The sequence below is a fragment of the Arvicola amphibius genome, chromosome 2 (assembly GCF_903992535.2).
Source record: "Arvicola amphibius chromosome 2, mArvAmp1.2, whole genome shotgun sequence".
NCBI lineage: Eukaryota > Metazoa > Chordata > Mammalia > Rodentia > Cricetidae > Arvicola > Arvicola amphibius.
In genome coordinates, this window is record NC_052048.2 from 59,202,845 (window position 1) to 59,220,567 (window position 17,723).

Here is a 17,723-nt window from a genome sequence, read left to right on the forward strand (position 1 = left end):
TTGGCAATGAGCCAGGGTTACCAGTGGACTTGTGATATCTCCCGGGAGCGGCTCTGCCAAGTACTGCCTGCCACTCCTGGGAAGCATGGAGCTGGGGCAGTGGACTCCTTGTGCACCAGCAGGGGTCAGGCTGTGTACACCTGGGTTCCAAAGGGTACTGGAGTGAGCTGCCCAAGCCAGGTAGGTGGCACAAGTTGGTGGGCACCTATAGCTCTAATTGTCCAGGCCCAGCGCACAGCTGCTTATAGCTTGGGCTGGCTTTAGTTGCTCTGGCACTAGACCTGCAGCCAAAGTAGACTATGTTCTTGGTGCTGGCCAGAGGCCTGATGGGGACAGGCCGACCTGGGTGGTAACCCTGGGAACTGATCTGCCAGAAGCTTCCGGTTTACATATCCATGCAGGTGACAGGGCAGTTCTCGGGCAGGACTGGGGGAGGGGGGGGCGCTATACTCAGCGGGCTCCCTGCACATGCTGCTCCAGAGCTTTGGAACACTTCTCTGCTCCCCTAGGATTGCTTGGTGGGCAGGTATGAGCCTGACTGCAGAAGCCTGGCCCTCAGCATCACTGCTTAAGACTGCTCAGACGCAGGTGGGCAGCCAGCTCTGCCCTGCACTCTCACCTGCCTGCCAAGCACGGCTGGAGGTGGTGGGGTTCAGGCAGCAGGTAAATGCTGGCTTCTAGAAAACCTCCCACTCTAGAGAGGGACTGATCCTCTTGCTGCCTGAGGACTTGAGACTACATCTGCCAGAACCAGCCTGTCTGCTGGAGTCAACAGAGCCCTGGTTACAGCAGCAGGTTCTGGCCTAACATGCAGACTTGGCTTCTGGCCCGAGGCTTCCCTTCCTATTGCTTGACTGCTGGTGTCCTCCAGGCACCTCTGCGGATACCTAGTTGGGATGACAGAGGGTTCAGGTCTACTGATTTGACAGTCCCTAGCATCACCCGGGAAAGAACTCTTGTGCAAAGGATTATTTAGATGAGATTCACTTACGCATACCTGTGAGGGATTTTCATTAGGTTGAGGTAGGAAGGCCCACTTGTCAGATACTGGACTGACAAGAGAAAGCTGGCTGAGCAGGGGATGTGATAACTGTGGATGCAGTGTGACCAACTGCCTCAATGTCCCTACCATAGTGAACTGAGCAAGAGTAAACCCTGTTGCTGCAACGAGAAATAACGAACCAGGGTTCCTTGTGCTCCCTGTAGCCCTGTTTACTATACTCTCTTCTTCCTACTGCCTCCCCTGCAGCCCAGCCTGTCCCGGCTGGATTGGATGACAGCCTCAGGAGAGCCTAGGGAAGACCAAGGAGCCTCATCTCTGTTGTATGGGGTGGCTCAGGCCAGGCCCTGGGGAAGAGAATGCTTCCTAGTGATAAAAACCCAGCCTGCACTTCAGCATTCACCAAGATTTGGTCTCACCTGCTGCAGGAGCGCCCATCGCTGGCAGCACCTGCATCGTTGTGGCTGAAACCTGATCAACTCATCTGGTATTGCATTGTACCAGCTAATAGCCCTGTGGAGTAAATTTTTTTTTTTTTTTTTTTTGTTTCTTCGAGACAGGGTTTCTCTGTGGCTTTGGAGCCTGCTCCTGGAACTAGCTCTTGTAGACCCAGGCTGGCCTCGAACTCACAGAGATCCGTCTGCCTCTGCCTCTCGAGTGCTGGGAATTAAAGGCGTGCGCCACCACCGCCCGGCCCTGTGGAGTAAATGGAATGGAAGCTGATTGCACCCTGTGAGCTCACATCCCAACAAGAACATTTCTGCAGTGTCTACTGAACCTGGCACCTATTTTCCAGCCTGCCTGACAGCCTCCTTCCTGTCATCCCTCAAAGCCCACCCCAGTAAGACTTAAAAAACACCCACACACAAGTCTATCAGAGGGGCTGGAAGCCAGGCCTGATGGCACAGCTGTAATCCAGTGTTTACAAGGCTGAGGGGATCATGAGTTTGAGGCCAGCCTTGGTTACTGTCTCCACAGTGATGTGGGGAGGGGTGGGAGTAGTGACAACAGCTTGTCTTCCATAAAGGAACCAGGAGGACAGTCTGTACACTAGAATCAGAAAAATGCCAAGATACACTGTGGAGGAAAAACAAAAAGCAAGAATAGTGTCTATTATTGCTCACTGGTTAGAGTAGGTAAGGAGGAGCGCAGTGTGGGTAACACATGCCTTTAATCCCGTTGCTTCAGAAGTAGAGGCAGATGGGTTCCAGGTCAGTCTGGGCTGCACTACACAGTGAGACCCCTGTATCCACTCTTCACACACACACACACCACCCTGGAGAGGGGGCTGTCTGGCAATCCCTTCAGAACTAAAGTACATGACCTCTCCCAATTCCTATATGCATGGGTTGTGGTGGCTTGAAAGAAAATGGCTCTCAAAGGGAGTGGCACTATTAGGACATATGACCCTTGTTGGAGGAAGTATGTCACTGTGGGGGCAGGCTGGAGGTTCTTGTTCAAGCTTCTCCCAGTGTAACTGTCAGTGGCACTTCCTGCTGTCTTTGGTCAAGAGTTCTCAGCTCCCGCACTATGTCTGCCTACATGCCTCCATGTTCCCATCATGATGATAATGGACACACTCTGAAACTGTAAGCCACTACGACAATTAAATGTTCTCTTTATAAGGGTTGCTGTGGTCATAGTGTCTCTTCACAGCGAGGAAAGACCTTAACTAAGACAATGGGAATGGGAGAGCCCAAACAACCATGGAGAAGTCACGTGATAAGTAGATGGTGTGATAGTCATATACTGCTCTGAATGAAAGGAGTCAACTCCACAAAGGACGAAGACAACCACAGCACACATATGGGCGAGAAAACAGCTTGTCTTAGGGTTTCTATTTGCTGCCAAGAGACACTATGACCACAGCAACTCTTATAAAGAATAACCTTTAATTGAGGCGGTGGCTTACAGTTTCAGAGGTTTAGTCCATTATTATGGTAGGGAGTGTGGCAGTGTGTAGACAGATATGGTACTAGAAGAGTCTACATCTTAATAGGCAGGCAACAGGAAGTGGTCTGGCTCACTGGGTGCCTCAAAGCCTGCCCCTACAGTGACACACTTCCTCCAACATGATTGCACCCAGTCCAAGGCCACACCTCCCATTAGTGCCAACTCCCCTTTGGGGGCATTTTCTTTCAAACCACCACACAGGTGTCCAAGACTCCACCAAGGAAAGCTTGCCTCCCTCTTCAGGAGTTTGGCTGACCTGCTGGATAAAGATCATCACAGATGGGCTTGTTGACTGTGACCTTCCCTTTTCTAAGGGGCCAGGGAAGCCCAGGGGACCCCTCACCTGAGTACTCAACCACCCCTCCCAACAAGTTGTATATAATCTTGCCCTAATTATACCAATGTGGCCTTGGAGCTCTGAGAGGCACTAGAGGGACATAGGTGGAAAGAAGGAAGGGGACTCTATCCAGTCATGGGAGGGAGTTACCATCCCTGCTGGGTGCACATCTTCAATGTAGCTGCTTTAAGGTCACCTACACCCCTGCCTATGACCCTCTACCCTTTGCTCTATAAGACCAATAAATTCATGATCTTTGGTGGGAATTTAGTTTGTCAGTGGGCCTAGGAGAAGTGGGTAGACATCCTTTATTCTCCCCAAGGGAAGGGATTTTAGCAACAGCCCAATGCTGGTTTGCCTTCATGTGGGTGAGGGAAGGGGGGAGGGTGCTCATGGACTTTTCTAGTGAATAACCTCCTTCATAGGGGTTAGGTAGATTTTCTTTGTCAGAGCTCACAATGGCTTTGGGGATTTTACTGTATGAACAAAAGCAAATCTGAACCTCTAGGCAAGGGCTGGAATTCTTACATCCCTTGGATGAGGGAACGAGGTCTGTCACAGTGAAACTGCAGAGGAGACTGTACCTGGATGGAGAGTACCTTCCTTCCCGAACCTCTCCCATCTCTAGCTCACTAGGAAATAGACCTATGAGTGTTGAAATGGCTTGCACAGAGGGCACAGGAGGTAGACACAGCATCATCGCACACTCCTTGATACATTCTAAACTCTGCAACCAATTCAGAATTATCACAAAATTATCCGTCAAAACCGTATCAGGATGCAGCAACTTTTATCCTAGTCGAGGCCACCTGGTCTCCATGGAGAGTTCCAGGTCAGGCAAAGCCTTCATAGTTGAGACCTTAGCCTTAGACAGATAGATGGATGAATGATAGACAGACAGAATGTATGTTTCCTTTCAGACACTGAAAAATCCAATTCCATGCTCTTCTGGCAACTGGTTCTCCCACAGGCTTCCTCTATCCAGAGGCTGCATGCGCGGCCGCACGGGGGCGCTTCGGGCCGCAGGGTCCACAAGGTCTTTGCGAGGCTCTGGGCCCGCACCGCCCGCCGTGTCCCCATTAACACGAGTGCTGACACGGCGCCGACCGCACGCGGGGCCGTGCGTGACGGCCGCCGGTGACGGCAGGGACGGAGGGCGGCAATCGGCGGGCGCGCATCGCCCATCTATCGCACCGGCCCAGCCTTCGGCCCGCCGCGCGCCGCCCATTGATCGCGGGGGCCGGGGCCGAGGGGTCAGCGCGGACGCTCGGCCTGACAGCCACATCCATCGCGCTGACGGCCGCACGCGCGCCTCGCCGGGCCATTAATCACTGTGCAGCGCACGACTGACGGGGAGGGCGACAGGGCCAGCGGGCGACTGCCAGCCCTGCCAGCCCGCATTTCCCACTGCGGGGTCCTGCCGCAGGTCACCGGCATCATCCCCAGGTCACTTGCAACCAGGGATGGGAGGACAGTGTGTATCTCTCTCAAGGGAGAGCAGCTTGTCTGGTTAAGTCTGGATCATACCATAGCTCCTTTCTAAGGGTTGTGGGGTGGGGGGTGCTTCTGGAAACTGGAGTGCAATCAAGAACTGCATCCAAACACAGAAGGCTGGACCTAAGCTTGCCCCCGTTTCACAAACTCTGACCTCCTCTAGCAACAAGAGCCAAGGCATTATTCTTTGAACCCTGGTCACAGTGCCTACAGCCTCAGAGTCTACACTTCAGCTTGGCTGCGGCTCCTCCCTCAAGGAAGGGCCTTTTCAGACAGCTGCCCAACCAGGGCTGGCTCAGGGTCAGGAAGACAGAGGTCTACAGGTAACTCCCACCGTCTGCCTGAAACTCCACTTTCTTAGCCTAGGCTTGTTGACCCATCACTTTTTGGTGTGAAAAACAAGTTCCGTTTTCTTCTTCTTCTTCTTTTTTTTTTTTGAACTTTAAACAAAATTTTATTACACAAAGGTTGTCACATAATTGGATACTTCTCTACTTTGTACAGTTATCTCGCTCCACAGAAAGGGCTGCCTCTGACTCTCGTCTGGTGGCCACAAGTAGTGCCTATCAGTTCCTGACGGTAGTGGACGGACCAGCAGGCCTGCCTCGGTGACTTCAAGTTGAAAGACAGGAGACACTGGTATATGGCCTCTGCACCGTTTCTTTTCAAAACCCAAATATTCTCTGAATCAACCTAGGGTTGGAGGCACCTGAAGAGGGTGGACATGCCTGCAAGCTAAGCACCAATGACTAGCCACTTGGAGCCTGCCACTGCCACCTGGAATGAGGGGCAGAGGCTTCTACTCAGTCACCAGAAGCTCAAGGGGAGGGCTTCCAAGAGCCTGGCCCCAGAACTGGGATAGTGGCCACCTCCTGTGACCAGCCCCCACCCTGCCTGACTTTAATATTACAACAAATTTTTTCAAGCTGGAGCTGAACTAGTGGGAAAAACTGGGTCTGCTGTAATTGTTGTTAGATTGTGTGTCAGCCTGATAAGATTTTGTAACAAATACTTCTCCCCACCAGGGTCTGCTGCCCGCCTGGGAATGGATGGAGAAAACTTCTCTCAGTCTGCAAGGGATGGGCCATAAAAACTTCGCCTTCTAAGATTAATGTAATAATCACAGGCCTTGCTTGGGGGAAATGGAGGAAAATTAAAATAACCAAACCTTGCCACCTAGCCAGACCATCTCCCCTCCTATCAGAGTACGGTCCCCCTCCTCAGGCACTGCCACAGCCCAGATGAGGCAGAAGTAGGAGGATCCATGGGCTGTGGCTAGGAAAAATAAGCTCACACCCTTTGTCCTCACTGAAAGCACTGGAGAGCAGGTGCTGAGGGCTGAACAAGAATATCCCCAACCCCACCGCTATCGTATGCTTCTGTTCTGATCAGCTGCTGTGAAGAGTTAGACTGAGTAGAGTCACCTGCCTCAGTAAGTCCTGCAGCCTTGCCTGCTCAAGGTCAGATCCTCAACTATTGCTAGGTATGGAAGTCCAGGAATACAGTTCCAGCTCAGACTGCAGCTACGGCTGAATGCAATTCAGTTTCTGTCTCCAGCTATCTGGGCAGTCAATTAGCCTCAACACTGTGTTCTCATGAGGTCAAATGACGTCCACACTGAGAATGTTGACACTTACAATGCCAGCACTCAGGAAAGAGGCAGGAGGATTGCCTCAAACTCAAACCAGCCTGCTTTACATAGCAAGACTATCTCAAGACAAGGTACCCCATGTACAAACTAAGTACCCGCAAGTCCACACTGATGGTTTTACTAAAACAGGCAGCAGTGACAGTCCTCATGCAGACTCCCAGGGTAGCCCACAGCCCTCAAGGTGGTCAGCACATAGTGACTTCACTCAAGAGTCCAGCACAGAACAGGGAGCATGCATGCACAAGGGCCTAGACGCGGCAGCCTTGTCCACATGCTGGGGATCGCCAGTAAAGCGTTCTATAGAAAGTAAGCTGCCAAGATGGGCTGCAGACTTGTGGCATCTGAATGTCAACAGCACCCTTGTCCAGTTCATCAGAACAGAGAGGCCTGGGAATCTCACAGCCACGAGCCTGAGAGGAGGATGAGGTGGGAACATCCCTTGCTCCCAACATTGACATACACATGTGCTGCCCTATGCAGAGTGATGTGTCCCACCAAGTCCCCACACTGACACCACAACAGCTACAATCTAAAACCGGGTTCTCTAATTTCTATGTATGTTATGCACAAATAACCTTGTTTAAGTGCTAGAGATAGAACTTAGAGCCTCCCTATTAACTCCAGCTCCAGGGACTATGAAGCTGTCTTTTGGCCTCCACAGGCACCTGCTTGCACGACGCGCGCTGCGCGGCGCGCACACACACACGTCCAAACCTAAAACACCTAAAAAGAGGTATAATCAAAATAACCTACTTAGTTTTTATTAGAAGACAAGCCAGGTAGGGGTTCCTTCCAAGCCGCCATGGAGGTTTGATAACTTAGAAAGATTGTTTCCACACAGAGCCAACAAACACTGCAAAGCATGCCTGACTCAAGGCCCCGTCCACGGTGTGGGGTCTGTCCTCTGGTTGCACCTCCCAACCCAATGTTACTTCATGTACTTGTCCTGCTGGTCAGCCAGAATCTTGGCAGAGGACTTGGCATCATAGAAGAGTTCACTGATCTCTTCCACATGCTCCTTCTCAATGCTGTCCTTCCCGTTGATCTTGGCCAGCAGGTTGGCTGGGGTCAGCAGCTGCACCGAATACCTACAGCAGGACAGCACAGGAGTGAACAGGGGGCCACTGAAGGGAGGCCCAGAGTCAGCAGGCAGCGTGGACACTGCTGGCACGGCTGCAACAGTCTAGCCGGAGTGAACCCGAGGAGAGGAAGCAAAGGACTTCCACTGCCCATTACAACTGAGGTGGGGGACACCAGGGGACAAGTGCTCTTCTCACCTCTGCAAAGGAGGGGACTCCATGTCTGCTGGCAGTCTAACACTTTGATGCCCACACACCCCGGCAGGGCGGACAGTGCCAACTTAGATGGGGATTGTTAGTTAACAAGCAGGGAAATCAACCACAGGGCAACCAAAAGCTCATGCTGGTCCAAGACATGGAAACCCAATCTGCGAAAGTTCACTCAAACAGCCGCCAGTTTCTTCCTTCCTCCAGAAACAAGAGCACATACTGAAGGGACACAGGGAAGACTCAGGGTCTGAAGAACTAGCTTCTCCAGTCACTGTCTTTGAGCCCTGGCAGAACAGCCTGGAGAACACTGCATATGCACTGATCCCCTGGGCTGCCCACTGAGTTCCACGGTGGGCTTGCGGAGACTGGTTCTAAACTCATTTTCTAGATCCTTGGCACTCAGCTCAGTGCCTGGGGAAGGCCCTTGGCACAGTAGAAGGGCCCAAGCACGCTGCTACCTGGCGCAGCATACCTCAGTGTGGTCTTGGTGCCAATCTCCCCCAGGTGGTTAAGCGCCTCCTCGCTGATGTTGATGCCTTCCGTCTGGGCTCGGATCTTAATGATCTTTGGAGAGAAAACAACATGATTAAGTGTTTCAACTGTGTTCACCGTCTGACCTGCTGATGGCCACCAGCACCTGCTGGCCTGCATCTCTGGGGATAACATGCCCCCAGTCACAGTCCACCTGAATGTTGTTACATGGGCACCCTCATGCCCAGTGTAGCTCACAGCTTCCTCTAGCCCTCTCCACTGTTACAGAGAACTAGGACCAATCCTAGCTTTGCCCTCAAGGCTCCAACCTCTTTTGGCAGCTTGAGTACTATCACCTATGAGCACTCAAGCAAGAGAAGACATTTTTTATTTGCTGATAAATACTATGGTTAAATAAATCAAAAAAGTTACTTTAAGAGATTTACCAGCCTCCTAACATCGCTGAAATATCTAATCTATCAAGAGCCTAATGCTTGTTGCACTGGGTATCCTGGTGAGGCTGGAGGGGCGGCCAGCAGGCTGTGAGATGCAGCAGCAGTGGCACGGGGTCCCACAGGCGCAGCAGCACTGAGTGATAAGGGCCAGTAGGATAATGATGTTGTGTGTTGCGGGGCCGAGATAACTCGAGGACTTCGAGCCTCATATAATACAGGAATTTTTCACTCTGGCAGCTTCGTAAACAAGATATCAAGAAGCCGCTGTTTAAATTAAAGCCATAAAAACAGCCAGAGTAGAGGCCCCAGGAACGGGAAGACACTGAGTCCTAACACCAGGCTCTGGATAGAGAAAAGGGGAGTGGAGGCTTGAGACGGCTGCGGCTGACAGTTGAGACTCTGCTGGGGTCAGCAGCCATCAGCTGCCTGTCACTGTGAGCTGCCTGGAGCTGAGGTCAACAGATTAGCATGCATTCTTAAGAGGTGGCCACTTCACAGGCCACCATTGCTGGTGCTACCTTCATCCAGACCAAGGCTGTAAGAGCAGAATTCGGGGGGACCTCTTGACTGGTTCAAACACAGCCCTAACACTACAGAGGCCACAAACACATCTGCTGTGCTCCTCAGGGGTCAGGATGTGATCATCTACACAGGCTCAGCTATCGGGTCCAACAGCAGAGCGGCCTAAGACAGACACCAGATGGGTTCAAGAGCTGTGGAAAGAAAGCTAGAAAGGATTGCCGTGCTCTGCTCCATCAGTCAGCTACACGATTTCAAGGACTTGTGACCAAAAGCTGGATAAGGAAGACCTAGGGCCAACAGCAAACATGGCTGCTCAGACGTGTCTGGAGCTACAAGAGGGACTGAGCACATCAGTGGACATCAGCGCAGGGCATGCTCTCAGCACGCATAGGGTCCTAGGTCCCCATCCCCAGTGCTGCCAACTCCAGACAGATACACACACTGAAGGCCAGCGGCTGGCTGAGGGGAGGACCGGCCACGCCTCTCTGTGTACTGGATCTGTGCCTTGGCTTCCTTCCATAATGCCAGGGATATCTGCTCTGTCTCTAGAACAGGCCAGAACAATCATGGGAGCGCCTACCCTCAGCTGCTTGGAAACAGGCAGCTCATGGATGAGCTCTTTAATCATTTAATAAGCTGCAGGGATGTTTATGAGGTGTCAGCGCTAGTGGCACCCTTCACATGTTAAGTTTGTCTGTGTAAAACCGGCCTTAACTCCAGCAAAAGGCAGAGGGGATCCCTGAAGCCATCAAGGCCAAAGCAAGACTCAGACAGGCAGCCACTAACAGAAGCCTGGAGACTGGCCCAAGCAGGCCTGCCAATCACAGCACCATTATGAGGGGAGGCAGAGCACTCACTCCAGAGGAGCTTCGCCTGTAGCTCCAAGGTGAGAGACTCTGGATGGGCCTAGCTCCACCACTTAGTTATCAGAAAGCTGTTGTCAAAGACCCTAGGAGTGAACCATTATGTAGTGAGGATGATGGTGCCCTGGTCCTGTCACTATCACACAGAATGCATGTGATAATTTTGCAAAGCAAGGAGAGAGTTCTCTTTGTCACATCTGAGTGACAATGTCTCAAAACCAAAGGTAGGGCTCTCATTTACAGAGAAGGCGTTGTTCTAGTTTGTAATAAAACACTGACCAAGTGATTGGGAAGGAAAAGTCTATCACATATCATAGATTACAGGACACTGTCCAGGGAAGCCAGGGCAGGAACTCAAGCAGGATCCTGGAGGCAGGAACTGAAACAGAGACATGGAGGAGTGCTGCTTACCATGCGGATTCCTGGGCTCATGTTCGGCTAGTTTCTTATACAGCCCAGGTCCACCTAGGAATGCCTAGGAATGGCACTGCCCGCAGTGGGCTGGGTCAGCCTACATTAATTGGTAATCAAGAAAATGCCCCACATGACATGCCCACAGGCCAATTGGATGGAGACAATTTCCACAACGGAGGCTCCCTCTTCCCCAGGTGTGTCAAGCTGACAATCAAGACCAGCCACCACACGTGCCAGGTGCCTCAAGCCACTCAGCCAGGCAGGGAGCCACAGAGGAGCGAGTGTCACTTCCTGACACAACTCAAGCTTTGACTCAACAGCAAGTGCTTCCTGGTCTGCAGTTTGGTTTTGCTTCTGCTTCTGATGAGCGGCCACCCTGGCATCGACCTGGAGGGTAATGACCATTTCAAGACACAGGGATGAGTTGAAGGAAGTCAGGCCATGGGGATGTGCCTTCTCAGAAGGAACTGGGATCCTAGGCCTCTCCTATCTCTCTTTGGTTATAGGCCACTATGAGGTAAGCGGCCACCTGTGCTATATGTCCTTTCCATGATACACTATATAGTTATAGGCTCAAAGCAACAGGGTCAAGTGACAAACTAAAGCCACTGAAACCATGTTCCAAATAAACTTTCCGTACTTAGGTTGATTATCTCCAAGACTGTCACAGTAACTGAAAGATATGGTCACAAGGGCCATGAGGTGACCTCCTAAATCAGGTACACAAGTACCTAAGTAGCTAAGTAGCTAAGGAGACTCCTCCCATCTCCATTTCTCTAGTGTTGGGATTACAGGCAAGCTTCACCAAGCCCAGGTTATATGATTCTGGGGACCCCAAACCAGGGCTTTATGCATCCTAGAAAATCTATCTGCCAACAAGCTACAGCCCCAGAGTGGTTGTTTGCTTGTTTCCCTTTTTGTTGTTTTGTTTTTTGTTTGTTTTTTCTGAAACAGAGTTTTTCTGTGTAACTGCCCCAGCTGTCCTGGAACACTTAGACTAGGTGGTCTTGAACTCAGAGAAATCCACCTGCCTGCTTGCCTCGGCGCCTCCCTAGTGCTGAGATTAAAAGTATGTCATTACCACCAGCTGCTATTTCCTTTTGAGACAGAATCTTACTCTGCCTCATCCTCCCAGTGCCAGGATTGCAGGTGTGCATTACCACATCAGGCAACTACGTCATGCTTGTCCCTTCTTCAGGCCGATGTCATCCAGTGGCCATCAAGTCCATGTTTTCTTCCCCCTTTCCACAAGCTCATCAAGAGTAGATGGACCAGACCCACAGGGAACAGAGGTTCTAACTCATCTGAGAATGTCCACTCAAAATAACCCATCTTTCAGAGCCTCAAGGACACTGTGACTTGCTCAGGCTGGTAAACAAAAGCCAGGCCGAGGCTAGCTAAGAGGTCAGAGGTGGGCAGAAAGAGGAGTGAGAATGGGGGGCCCAGGAGCTTACCTGCTTCATCTACTGTGGTGTGTACAGCATGGTCCTGATGATCATCACCCGGTCCAGCAGGTCCAGTGGGATGCCATGTGGAGAGGTGATGTCCTCGGTGCCCCTACAAGGGCCAAAATCACTCCCATTACCCAAGGAACTCTGAGATCCTGGACAACAGACACATGAGTAGAGGCACTCACAGCACAGAGGAGGTCCTAGCATCCCTGAGGTCAGGGTCAGGTGGCCCAGGGGAATAGCTTCATTATTCCAGAAACAGAAAGTATGGGAAGGGAGGAACACACCAAAAACAAAACAAACAAAACAAAACAAAACAAAAAAAAACTATCTGCCATACTTTCAATGAATGTCTCATAGTTACACTGCCAATGTGTGCATTTTTCTGTTTTTGTTTGTTGTTTCAGTCTTAATAAGCATGCTTAAGTTTTACTTGACAGCACACATTAGTGAATTACCTCTGAAACTATCACCATGCTGACCAGCTCAAGGGTCTGAGGAATGGATGACTGTGCCAGCCAACAAAGCTACATGAGTAACCCAGCTGCCCAATACTCATAGTTAGAACCAAACATTTGAATTCCTAAATATTTTTTGCTTTAGTGATTTAGAAAAAGGGGAACACCTCGATTGAGTTGCATTTCCTTGGTCACTAATGAGGCACAAATGTTTTCCCTAACATTCATTCTTTTCTTCCCAAGAATTGTCCAATTACATCCTTTGTTTTTTTTCTTCAACCCTTAGCCAAGCCCTTGTCAACAGCCAGGAGAGAAGACCTGCCAACCTGCCAGGTCTGTGCCAGCTGCCTGATGCGACACACGCTGGGCAAACAGTGGTGCTCTTCAGGCCAGCCTAGCTGCAGCCAGGGGAGCTCAATAGCTGTGGGCCTCTGGAGCAGGCATCCTAACATGGGTGGCTGTCAGCCTCCCTAGCATCTTGAGCCTAGTCACAACTGCAAGGCTATCAAAGAACAAGACATGTCACTTCAATTTAATTGTTAATATCAAAATAGGTGGTTTCAGGACTGGCGACACAGCTCAGCAGGCAATGGGGTTTACCAAGCCTAATAGTCCAAGTTCAATTCCCAGAGCCCACATGGAGCAAAGCGAGAACCTCCACAAGGATGCGATTGCTATGTAGTGCAAGAACGTGCACACAGACACACAAAAAGGAAGAAGAAAAAGAGGTGCAAGCAAGAAAAAAATAATCAAACATCTATTTTGAAATTCTTTTTAACCAGTTAAGAATCAGTGTGTATTTATTATAAAAATAAATGAAAGTGAGATGTGTGGCCGCACAGGATAAACTGGAAACCCACTAAGTAAAATAAGCCAGACACAAGGGACAATGGTGACAGACTGCATGCCAGGAAACAAATGGCCATATCCACAGAAGGAAGTCAGAAGCTACTGAGGTCTGCTGTGGTCTGAGTGGGAGATAGGACTGGATTGCTTAAGGGCTACAGGAGTCCTGTTTTTGAGGAAAGGAAAGGTTCTGGTTTAAAACAGGCTGGTAGACAGCTCAGTGGCTAAGACCACTGGCTGCTTTTGAAGAGGACCTGTTGTTTGGTTCCAAGAAGCCACATGGTGGCTCACAACCACCTGTAACTCCCAATTCCTGGGGATTCAATGTCCTCCTTTTCTGGACTCCACAGGCTCTGCATACATGTGGTGCATAGACAACAGGGAGGCAAGACATTTATACACATAAGATAATGTCATGGAAGAGGGTGTGTGAGAAATGAGTGCCCCTTCCAGTAGCCCTCAGAAGACAGAGCCTACACAAATGTGGTTAATGAGCTTTCGTATGGCTGAGTCCATGAAAGCTAAATCTTAAACCAAAAAGACCACTCAGAAGTTATTAAGTGTTGTGGGATATTAGTTTAAGATATGGTACATTCATTTATGCTGTGGAATATCTGTTTTAATGATGCAAAGATATGTTGTATTCTTTTATGTTGCATTGTTTAACTATGCAAAGCCATGTTACTTTGCCTGCCTAAAACACCTGATTGGTCTAATAAAGAGCTGAACAGCAAACAGCAAGGCAGGAGAAAGGATAGGCGGGGGCTGGCAGGCAGAGAGATGAATAGGGGGAGAAATCTGGGGGAGGAGCAAGAAAAGGAGGAAAACATCAAGGGGCCAGCCACCCAAGCTACACAGTAAAGCACAGAGAAAAAAGGAAAGGAAAGATATACAGAAATAGAGAGGGGATCTGAGAGATGGCTCAGAGGGTTAAGAGCATGACTGTTCTTCCAGAGGTCCTGAGTTCAATTCCCAGCAACCACATAGTGGCTCACAGCCATCTATAATGAGATCTGGTGCCCCTCTTCTGGCATGCAAGCATACATGGAAGGAATGTTGTATACATAATAAATAAATAAATAAAATATTTTAAAAAATAGAGAAAGGTAAAAGCCCAGAGGCAAAAGGTAGATGGGATAATTAAGAAAAGCTAGCAAGCCAAGTTTAAGGCCAGGCATTCATAAGAAAGAATAAGACTCCATGTGATTTATCTGGTAGCTGGGGCAGTGGTTCCTGAAGAGCCAAAGAGTATTAAACAAAAAATAAGAACTGTCAATTACTATTAATCATTCAAGTGATGAATCTGAAGCACAAAGATTCTTCTAAAGAATACATTCATGGGAAATTGTTGTGGACTCCCATATGAGACACAGGGACACTGTTTAGTGGCATCTGCAGGGCCAGCACTGAACTAGGAACAGAGAAGAGCCACATCTTACTACAAACTTCTTAATAAATGTATTCTAATACATACCACGCTTCTAGGTAGACAGCCTGGGTGGTGAGCCTACATGCCCAATGCTCCTTGAGCTTGGGTACCATGCCTCTGCAGGATGCGCTGGACCTCTACAAACAGCTTTCACTTGAGCAAATAGTCCACGCACCTTTTAACACTCCTCTGCCTAAACTCTGGGCTCTGGAACATGCCACTACTGACTTCTGAACCCCATACTTTCTGTCAGAGGCTACATTATGCACTGTGACACCCAATGCACTGAGTTATGAAAAATAAAAACGTCCCCAGGTATTGCCAGATGTTCATAGGTAGAACAGCACCTGAGGATCAGTGCCCACTGTTGCTCTCTGTAATCCACAATGCCAGGGACACAGGTGACACAAGGCTTTTCTGATGGCTGAAACACAGTAAACCCAAGCAATTCAATAGGCAACTTCCTGACAGGCTCTGACCTCAGCCCAGTGGACACAATGAGACTACTTTTAAAAGGACAGCCATATGACTTGGTTGCCAATGCCACTCGATAAGAATGGTCATTTGGGGCTGAGGAATGTCTTCTGCAATTAAGAGAGCTTACTGCTCTTCTCGAGGGCCCAGGTTCAGTTCCCAATACCATACCAGGTGGTTCAGAACCACCTGTACCTGTTCCAGGGTATCCAGCATCCTCTGACCTCTGTAGCACCTGCACACACATATATGATGCACATAAATGCATGCACACACGTATAACACAATAAATATTTTTTCAAAGATGATCATTTCAATGAATGGTTCTGTGACAGCTGGACATTTCTATGTCTGTGATGTAGAACTGACTCTTCTTTGATTATGCACAAAATTAAACCCAAATGATTTATATAAACCAAGAGCTGAACTGTAGACTCTTGGAAGAAAACAAAGGCAGGCAGGCTGGACTTCAAGATGGACTGGAATTTGTTACTGGGGGCAGGAGGATGAAAACCATAGTACTGAACATACAAGGCAAGTACTCTACTGAGCTGAACTCCTAGCCCCCAAATTAGAGTTAGTATCCCTGGCTGTCCTGGAACTCACTCTGTAGACAGGGCTGGCCTCAAACTCACAGAGAACCACATGTCTCTGCCTCCTGAGTGCTGGAATAAAGGTGCCAGGCCATAAAGAATGTTTACTGTTTAAGAATAAAGACAACCTAAATGAAAACTGGGCACTTATGTAATCCCAAGTCATCAACTTGGGCTACACAGCATAAGTTTTGAAGCCAGCTTGGAATATATGAGACTCTGTTACAAGGAAACAAATAGGCATAGGACATGAGCAAGCATTTCTCCAAAGACTTCTAAGTGACTAGAAAATAAAATGTTCAACTTCCCACCACCCATTAGGTAACACAAGTCAAACTAGTGTGCCACACGCCCCACTGGCTACAGATGTTTGGGAGTGCTGGAAGAATGGGCTTATAGGATTCCACCCAATGCTGGTGGGGCACAAAGAGGGCAGTGACTTGGGAAAAGTCATCATTGCTAAAAGACTGAGAAGTTACTACTTAACCCAGCACCCATTCTCCTAGGGACACACCCCACAGAAGTCACAAACTATGTCCACATAGGTGTGCACAGATGTCCACAGCAACATCACTCTTCACAGCCAAAAGAACTACTGCCCACCAGCTGAGGAATGCACAGATGACATGTGCCACTACAACAATGCACAGATGACATGTGCCACTACAACTAAATGTAAAAGCAACACAGATGAGCCTTGAGAACAAGTGAAAGAAGCCAACCACAAGTTTCGTGCCATTTATATATAAAAAAAGGCAAATCTGTAGAGACAGCAAATATACTACAAACTACTGAATGCTTCATTATGCATCAGATATGTCTATAATACAGTGTTTTTTAAAAGCATCATTCTGGACATCTGTCACAGGTCAACACTGAAGGGAGACCACACTGGGCTAAATCTTGACACTTGGGCACAACAAGGTAACCAACCTTCAGAAATTCCTACCGACCTTCCTAAACCCCAGGAGGACATGACTCCGCGGGAAATGGAGCCTCTCACAGGCAGAGCTGAGGTCCGTGCTGGCCACTCTCATCTAACAGCTGACACTCCTTGACCCAAAGGCATGGGATTCCTCGGGACAGCAAAGGGGTGAGCTCCTCCTTCTCCAGCATCCACAGCTGGACATTACCCAGAAGACCTGAGGGTAGTCTGCCAGGGCCAACAGGGCCTATGGCAGGGCCACAAGGCCTGCCACGCTCCCAGAGGTTACTAAGGCTGAGTAATGAACAGGACAGATAAGCAGGGACAAGCCTATGGTACAGAACTCCAGGCCCACATGGGTCACTGCCCAAAACAGATAGTTATATTACAATTCATAACAGTGGCAAAATTACAGTTATGAAGTAGTAACAAAAATAATTTTATGGTTGGGACTATATAATTTGTATAATTTCCAAGAAAAACACTGACCATTCCCTTCTGATGACAATGGGACCAGGAGGACATTTAGGTCAAGGAACTTGCTTAAGGTTATGGACTTCCACATGACTGACATTTCCCTTGTGGGAACCAGGCTAGTGCTAGAACTCATGTCCCAGACAACACAAGGCCTGCAGGCAATGGGCTCATGTCTGAGGCTCAACCCGTGAAGCCACTGACCACAGCTGGTAAGATGGCCAGAAGCCAAAGGCAGATGTAAGTCAACTTCTGGAAAGGGCATGTCATGGCTATATTTTCACAGCACTGGATGTCAGAGGCCTAGTGTTCCCTGATGCCAGCTGTGGAGCATTCCTGACACTGTTGCTGTGATTGGTTTAGTAAAAGAAGCTGACTGGCCAATAGCGGGACAGGATACGGTTAGGCAGGCGAACCAGCCTCAGGACACTGGGAAGAAGAACAGAGTCAGAAGAGTTGCTGATCAGTAGAGGGAAACAGGAAGTACAAGATGATAGAGAAGTAATGCCACATGGCAGAATGTAGATTAATATAAATGGTTAATTTAAGCTGTAAGAGTTAGATAGTAACAAGCCTGAGCTCCTGACCAAGCATTTATAATTAATATTAAGTTTCTGTGTGGCT

The 17,723-nt window shown here is 49.2% G+C and overlaps 1 protein-coding gene across 1 annotated transcript in view; it reads right to left on the minus strand.

The window, feature by feature from the left end:
- Positions 1-7,169: 7,169 nt before the first annotated feature.
- The window catches only part of Ruvbl1 (RuvB like AAA ATPase 1), a 36,248-nt gene continuing 25,694 nt past the window's right edge, over positions 7,170-17,723 (minus strand). The window contains 3 exon segments of the mRNA XM_038320786.1: positions 7,170-7,523; positions 8,197-8,288; positions 11,904-12,006. Of these exon segments, the coding sequence (XP_038176714.1) occupies positions 7,364-7,523; positions 8,197-8,288; positions 11,904-12,006 (355 nt within the window). The 3' untranslated portion in view covers positions 7,170-7,363.